Source organism: Callospermophilus lateralis, chromosome 2 (genome assembly GCF_048772815.1).
Source record: "Callospermophilus lateralis isolate mCalLat2 chromosome 2, mCalLat2.hap1, whole genome shotgun sequence".
NCBI classification, from domain to species: Eukaryota; Metazoa; Chordata; class Mammalia; order Rodentia; family Sciuridae; genus Callospermophilus; species Callospermophilus lateralis.
The window spans coordinates 2158542-2166508 of NC_135306.1; the positions used below are offsets into that span (position 1 = coordinate 2158542).

Below are 7967 nucleotides of genomic sequence, written 5' to 3' on the forward strand. Positions count from 1 at the left end.
GCTGTGCTCAGTGCCTCTCCTTTCCTCTCACGGCAGGAGCTGGAGAAGTGTGACGCCAACCACTATATCATTCTGTTCCGTGACGCTGGCTGCCAGTTCAGGGCACTGTACTGCTACTACCCCGACACTGAGGAGATCTGCAAGCTCACCGGCACGGGGCCCAGGAGCATCACCAAGAAGATGATCGACAAGCTATACAAATATAGCTCGGACCGCAAACAGTTCAACCTGATCCCAGCCAAGACCATGTCCGTCAGCGTGGACGCACTCACCATCCATAACCACTTGTGGCAGCCCAAGCGGCCCGCAGTGCCAAAGAAGAACCAGACTCGTAAGTGACCCCAGTGAAGCCCGGGGTCTGAGGACATGCCGACGGGATCCGTAGTTACTGTTCCGTCTACTGGGGTACGAAGCGTGCAGAGACACTGATCTTTTTTCAGAGGTGTTTAGACTACAACAGGAAGCCCTCTCTCACCTCCTTGCACGCACAGGGTATGCTGGGAGGGCCAGAGGGGGGCGTACGTGCCCTGTTTTCAGTGGCAGCTGCTATGGTCCCTGCTGACCAACACGGCCCTCAGATGGGGACGTCGTGCGGCGAGGTCTCCAGTGTGCGTCCCCCTCGCTTGCCCCTCCACATGCCGCCTGCTGCCCTCCAGTTGGCCAGCGCAGGCGTGCTCTGCAGTTAGGTGTGTGAATGTCTTCCTGAGAGGAGCTCGTGTGGAGTCTTTATTTGAGAAGTTGTCTATTTATTGATTGTTCTACTGCCAACCTCTACATCCAGTCCTGAGATGTCTGAACAAGTCCTTGTTCCTTGCTGCTCAGAGAAGCTTACCGAGGTTCCCAGTCCACTAAAGGCACTGAAAGCAGCAGTCAGTCTCTGCGGCACCCTTTACAGGCGTGGAGATGGCGACTGCGACAGGCGGCCGTGCGGATGGCCGGGTACTGCTGGCTGGTGTTGGCCTGCTGTGAGGTGGTGCTGGGCCAGCAGGGGCTGTGCCGGTGACGCTGGGTAGGGGCTGGTGGTCTGTTCACTTAATAAAAGCAGATTTTGGTACAGTTAGCGCATCTGTCCCTCTGAGCGGGTCTCTCCTGAGATGCTGCACAGGGCCGAGACTTTCTTTGTGGTGGTGTGACGTCTGTACCTGCCGTCGCGCTCTGGCTTGAGGAGTAGCATGCTCTGCAGGGTGTACAGGCAGGTGAGGGTGGTGACTTTGTCTTGTTGCCTATTTAAAAGCAATTATGTGGTTATTTGCAGTTATTCCAGAACTCAAGTAAAGTGGAGTGGCTTTGGGTTCTTTCCACATGGGTCCCAGTGGCGGCTGATGCTTTTCCAGAGCAGACGTTCCTGGGGAGCAGGTGCATCCCAGCCCCAGCCACGGCTTGTGCCACGCGGCAGAGACACCTGTGTGACGGACCAGCTGCCGGAAGATCCTGGAGCCACTTACGTTAGTTTTGCACATATTTTCTTGGGAGTGTTACTTGAATCTATCTTGAACTGCAGAAAAAAATTGACGATAATAGAAGAAGTTAGAGACAGGTATAACTGTCACACAGTGTTAGGTAGAAAGGTGACGGAGCCGTGTGCAGAGAAAGGAGGTTGACATGGTACGGGACAAGAGAGGGAAGCCCAGGCCTCCTTCAGTTTCCTCATCCTTTGAAGAAGAACATGGCCTGCTCCGACTGTGTAAATATCGTGCCGGGCCCTGCACTGCTGTGGAGTGACTGCAGCCCGTGCCGAGATTAAAGTCTGGACGTCTGTCAACATGCTTCTGCACGTGTGCTCTGTTCCCCACTGTCCCCTTGGTTCATGTTGCTCTTTGTATTGGAAAGAGCCCTGGAATGTCATGAAGAGTGAGCCGTATGCACCCCCGCCCCAACCCCGTCCCAGTGCAGGGTGGGCATTGGCTTCCCCTGGCCTCCTGCGGAGCTCCTGGGTGAACTGGCTTCCTGGAGGTGCTCCACCATGCACGGAGCGTCCTGTCTGCAGGACGGCCCCGCTGCCGTGTCTGACGTCTCTGGATGCCAGGGGTCAGGCCTCGTTGCTTGGGGTGTGGGGGGGTACGGGTCCTTGGTACGCAGCCTCTGCGTTGTTGGGGGAGCTTCAGGCCCAAGGCATGCCCAGTGGGTGATGCCAGGCCTTTCTGGCAGGGAGGTGATGCGCCCCTTGAGTTAGCCCCAGCGGGGCTCCTGTCAGGCCTGTGCTTCCTGAGTGCCTGCGGTACCTCAGTTCCACGTGCAGGTCACCAAGAGTGTGTCCGTGTTTCAGCCTGCAGCCTAATGGCGTGCTGGCACTTGGTAGTGACAGAAGCCTGGGGACAGAGAGGCTGGAGTCTAGACAGAAGGAGCTCGATGAGGCCCATTGTCCACAGACCACATGGAAATGCCTGGGCGAGGGTGCGAGGGTGTGCAGGCACATGTAGGGGTGTGTGTGTGGGCATGGGGTGTGTGCATAGGTGTATATACAGAGGTGTATGCGCATGTGAGGGTGTGTGTGTGTGAGGACATGTGCACATGTGTGTGCATGTGTGTGTGCCACAGACAGACCATCTTCCTTGTGTCCTCTGAGCCATTTCTGAGTGTGTTGCTGCCATGCAGCCTCAACAAATTTCAGGCCCAACCTGAGTTCTGCACTCAGGTGGCTTTGAGAAGGGGAAGAGTACAAAAAGTCCTTCAAGATCCGACTTTCATTCCCTGAAGTGCTAGCTTGAGGGAATTGAGGGAAAGTATTTACTGAAACACAGCTTTCTGTTCAATTCTGCTGGGTGCCCTTCACAGGCTGGCTTTTATCTACCCTGTGAAGACAGATAATGTGGTCGTGCCGCTGGCCGGGAAGCACAGGGTGACTCTACGCTGGCCTTGCCTGCCTTCTCCAGGACTCGGAGGAGCCCTGCCCTGGCTGAGAAGATGGCTGCAGGACAGGTGGAGTGTTGGCATCAGGCAGAGCTGTTTGAGGGGTCTCCACACTCTGCCTCCCAGTGCTGTGGCATTATTGGGGACTTCAGAGGGCAGAAGCCACCCTGATAAGACTCGGGCTCCCTGAAGGACCTTAGTGCATAAGCAGTAGGTCCCTCCTGTGCCTCCCAGGATCATGACCTGGGAAGGCAGGTTTGGGTTGTAGAAACAGTGTCCTAATTGCTCTGCCACCTGGAAGAGGGACAGTCTCTGTAAACAGGGACCTTTGTGAACATCTCAGGCTCTTCTGTCCTTTAGAAAGAGCAGGTTGAATTTTCCAAAGTGTCTCCTCAGTTGAGAAGGGGGTATTTTGCCAAAGTCGTGTGTGCTGGGGTAATAGCAGAGAGATGTCACACAGTGGAGGGTCTTAACTCCCCGCCGCAGGTGCAGGCCATAATCTGCAAAGGGGGAGGTAGAGGGTTTCTGCCGTGAAAGTCTGGATTGCCTCTGGAGCAGAACAGGCAGTAGTAAGCCACACTGCCCGAGAGCGTGGAACTCACCCCACCCTTCCCCGTGGGACCGCCTTTTCCCTAGTGAAGGTGGCTGAGCTAGAGCTGGCTGCTTCTCTCAGAAGCCACAGGTTGGGCACAGCAGCACAGCCTATAATCCCAGCTGCTCCAGAGCCTAAGGCAGGAGGATTGCAAATGTGAAGCCAGCCTGGTAACTTAGCCAGACCTTGTCTCAAATTTTAAAAAATGGGCTGGGGATGTCACTTGGTGGTAGAGCACCTCTGGGTTCAATCCTCAGTACAAAAACCAAACAGAAACATAGAGTAGGGGGCAGAGGGGCAGATCTGTCCAGTAGTAGGTGGTTCGTGACTTCTAGGACAGGGACTGGGCCTCTCCCAGGGACAAGTTCTGTCTTCTAGTCCTACATGGGCTCGATTCCATTGGGGTCAGAAGTGGACCAGACAGAGTGCTGCAGGTGCAAGTCTGTCAGGGCCACACTTGGCCCCTCTGGGGAACTGGATCTCCTGGGTTCACAGCAACAGCCTGGTCCCACTGTCCCTGTGGCTGGCTGGCTGGCTGGGCGTCAAGTCTGGGGCAGGTCCACAGTGAGGAGAAAGGACTGTTTCTCAGGGTTAAGGAAGGTATTTGCCTGGTGACAAGACGATATGTGACCTGAGCACCTTAGCTGTGGTAACCATGCTGTCTGGGCCCCTGCAGGTGTATGCTCGGGCTCCCTGGGAGACCATCGTGGATGCCGCCCGTCGGCAGGTCTGGGGATGTGGACCTGGCTGCTGACCAGGCAATGCACACTGGTAATCTGCTGTCCTGCCCTAGAGAGGCACACCAGGACGAGGCGCACCTCCAGGGGCCTATCTGGTGCGAGCACCTGGGAAACATGAGTGAGGGCTCAGGGTGAATCTGTGTGTTCACTTAGGAAGATGACTCTGGAAGCCAAAGCCTGCGCCCTTCCCTCCCTCAGGCTGCACCTGGCCTGTCCCTGTGCCAAGTGCTCAGCTGGCACTTCACAGCACAAAGCTTGCCTGGGGGTGTCACAGCCCCCAGCCCACATCTTCCAGCCTTGAGTCCGAGGAGCTGCTGCCAGTCACACTGCCACCCTGCGGGTCCTGGAGTTCTGCTGTCAGAGATGTTGAAGTGTGGAGGGTGGGGGTGCAGCTCAAACCCCGGGAAGCACCTTGCCACCCGAGAGGCAGCAGGAGGGTGGTTGCCTGCCTGGGCTGGGCAGGGTGGCTCCAGACTCAGCCATGGAAGCCCCAGCTCCTGAGCAGTGGCAGCATGTTCGGGAGCTTTGCTGCAGGCAGAGCTGGTGACTGAAGGTTGAAGTCCCTGCCCCAGGGTGTGCCAGGGCCCCCAAGACCCTAGAGCCCCAAGGTTCCTATAGAGTCGCAGGGCATGGGGGTAGGTGTGCCCAGCACCGACCCATCTGAGGTTTCAAGTTCAGGCTGCCTCTGAGGCCTGGGACCCATAGGAGCTGGCCGGTGCCCCATTCCCTTCCCTCAGGGCTCCAGGCCCCTTAGAGCAAGGTGAGTGGCTCCCCCTGGGCCTCAGGCTGCAGCCTCCGTCCAGCTGTTGCCCCGGGCCAGCTGGGGCCTGGCCAGTTCATCAGAAGGCATCAGTTAGTCAGGTTTTTCAAAAGATGCTAAAACTCTTCCTGGAAGACATGACCATCCGCTGCTCCAAGGGCACGTCTAAAAACCCTGACCGCACTTGGTGCTTTTAGACAGGAGAAAAGCCCCTGAGGTCATGGGAAGGGCCAGGGCAGGGCTAAGGTGAGGGCACAGCGTCAGGCAGAGGTGGTCTGGAGGCTCTTGAGGCCTGTGCCCACTGCTCTTTGTCATGCCTGCCTGGCGTGAGAGGCTGGGACAAACTGAGTGGGGCTGGGCAAGGGTACCCCAGCCCGTTAGCTTTGGGGTTTGCTTTCTGTCCACTGTGGTCTATCACTGGGACACTGTGCACGTTCACTGGCTAATTGGTGTCACCGGACCAGTGGCCATTCACCCATTTTCTGTTGCTTGTCCTTGTTTGTGGTCCCTGCCTTGCCCTCCTTTGCTCTCCAGCTCGGCCAAGCCTCCCACGGTGCGCATCCTTTCCTCAACAGGCCCACCTGGGTCTGCAGCGCTCCTGCCCCCCTCGGCCCTGCCATTCCCGTCACCCACCCCCAGGTGGCAGCACTCATCTGAGCCAAGTTTCCTGCTAGGTCAACCAGAAATAAGGAAAATAAAGGTCCTCTCCATAATTTTGTTTCAAATTTTATGCTGCAAAGCCTTTAAATTCTAGCTTATTCTGGGCAGCGGCAGCTGCTGATGGTCAGACTGGATCCCCCACTTAGCAGAATGGGTGTCTTCTGAGGGGTTCATCAGGGTTAGGACCCTGGAGTACCGGTGGTCAGTGAGGACGGAGGAGTAGGACTGACCTCCTTGGTGCCAGGACTACACAAGCCAGGGGTGTTGGCAAATGGACCCAGGACAACCAGAGACGTACCCACATGTCCCCAGGCCTGGAGACAGAGATGGAGGTCGAGACAGAGTGCAGGAAGTTCTGGGTGTGCAGGCAGCTTTTATTGGTCTAGGAGCATCTCACGGTACACAGACCCTCCTGACCCCAGTGCTGGGTCCACAGCAGCCTCTGAACCAACCTGGGCAGGGTGGAGCAGCCCTGGTCAAGGGCCCAGTGTCCTCAGTGGCTAGCAGAGGTTCATGGATTGCCCATCTCCTTGAATGGAGCTAGACCCAGAGTGACAGCCCTCCTTCCTGCTGTGAGATGTTTGTCACAGGATGAGTCCCAGGTACCCTCTCTTTGCAGCACAAGGAGCTGCAGCCCCACGTAGTAGAAGCCAAGGTGGCTCTCCCACCCCTTGGCCCAGCAGCCAAATAGGTGACAGCAGGAAGCTGGGCCATGGCAGCAGGATAGGGGCTGGGGACACTGAGTATACATGGAGGTGGGCTCAGATCCCTTGCTGTCCACTGCAGCACCCCAGGACCTGCTGACAATCTAGTACAGCAGGGCTGAGCTCTGGCCACCTAGCCAACGTCAACCACCTGCCCTCCATCAAGCCCCAAGACTTCCCTGCTCCTGAGTCTGCACTGTCCCTCCCTGCCCACCTGCATCCCTCTGTCCTTGTCAGCACCTCACCCAGGCACTTTCTGAGCAGGCAGGCCCCTGGTGGGCCAGTGTGCAGGGTGGGGAGGCTGAGCCCCAAGTGTGTGGCACCCTGCCAGCCAGGCCTCCCACGCAGTTTTCTGTAGTCCCTGAGCTGCCTGCCCACCTCTGGGGAGCCATCTGTCCTGATGCTGGGGGCGAGCTGTGCCTAGGCCCTTCCCTTTTATCTCAACCTCTGCAGTATTTTTACACAAAATGGACACAGTGAGGTGCACACAGCCCCACTGGGCTCAGCTCTGGCCCCCAGTGGACGGGGTCCCCAACAGCTATTGGTCTCAGATGAGCTGTGTCCACCCCACAAGACTGGGGTGCTCAGGGTCACTCCAGAGGCATTTTGGGATATAGGGGTGAGGCTGATGGACAGCTCACCAGGAAGCCTCCAGGACACTGGGGCTTCTACCAGCCAAACTTCCCATCTGTCCCAACCCAGCATTATGTAAGGGCATGCTGGCCAGGCTGGGGGACAGGCTTGCCTGTAAAGTTGGGGGTGGGGACCACAGCAGACATTTCTGACCCTTGTAACTAGCCCCAGGTGTTCTCCAGACCCAGACCCAGAGCCTGGAGCCTGGGGCAGGCTACCTGGTGACATGCTGCCTACAGAGTGCATCCATGTAAGCAGTGAGGTCTAGCAGCAGGGGCGGGGGCTGCCCAGATCTCTGCTCGAGGATTCCCTGGAGACCCTGACAGCAGCCAGCAGCCCAGGGCTAATTGTGCTTCTCAGGTTGGGTGTTTAGAAACAAGACTTTGCTTTGAAATGTAAAATGGTCCATAGAGACACACTGTCACAGTGTTCCCAAACGCCATGGCTGGAAAAACTCAGTGTAAAAATAGGAACTGGTGTCTTTCAGTTACTGGCAGTAGGTACCCCCACCTGCCAGATCTGCCAGCAAGGGCCCCCACAGCCTTGGGGCTGCACACCCCTGGCTCAGCCTCCAAGACCCTCCTCTTTCTTTGCCCTCCTGGGGATAGCTCAGAATAGCAGATGGCAGAGAGCACCCCCTGGTTGCCCTTTATGAGGGCTGTGCCTCAGAGCCATGCCGAAGTCAGGAGGCCACGAGATCACGCCGACTGTTCAGCACCAGCAGGGCTATGCAGGACTCTCCCGCTCCAGGGTCCAGACACGAACTCCTCCCCACCCGATGCACCCCAGTCCCTCCAGCAATGCCTGAACATGGCCACATAGGGCAGTGGGACCCAGGTGGTGTCCAGTCCCTCTGTCCCCTACTGGCCACCTGCCCTTCACCTTGACCAGGCCCCGGTCACGAGTTGCGGTACATCTGTATAGAGACATGGACAGTACAGGTTTGTAAAAATAGATTAAAAACGTTTCCCGCTAGCCTCTAGGGTGCCTGATATGGTTCTGCGCCTGGCCCTGGGGTGAGGAGTTCT

At 57.2% G+C, this 7967-nt stretch overlaps 1 protein-coding gene across 3 annotated transcripts in view; it reads left to right on the forward strand.

Annotated features, from left to right (window-relative positions):
* Nucleotides 1-1762, forward strand: part of Camsap1 (calmodulin regulated spectrin associated protein 1) — a 59235-nt gene extending 57473 nt beyond the window's left edge. For 2 of the 3 annotated variants that reach the window (XM_076845106.2, XM_076845107.2), the window contains 2 exons: nt 37-331; nt 1256-1762. In XM_076845106.2, coding sequence (XP_076701221.2) covers nt 37-331; nt 1256-1275 — 315 coding nt within the window. In that variant the 3' untranslated portion in view covers nt 1276-1762. Of the gene's footprint in view, nt 1-36 lie in introns of all 3 variants that reach the window. The other variant, XM_076845108.2, reaches the window with a different exon arrangement.
* Nucleotides 1763-7967: the final 6205 nt, after the last annotated feature.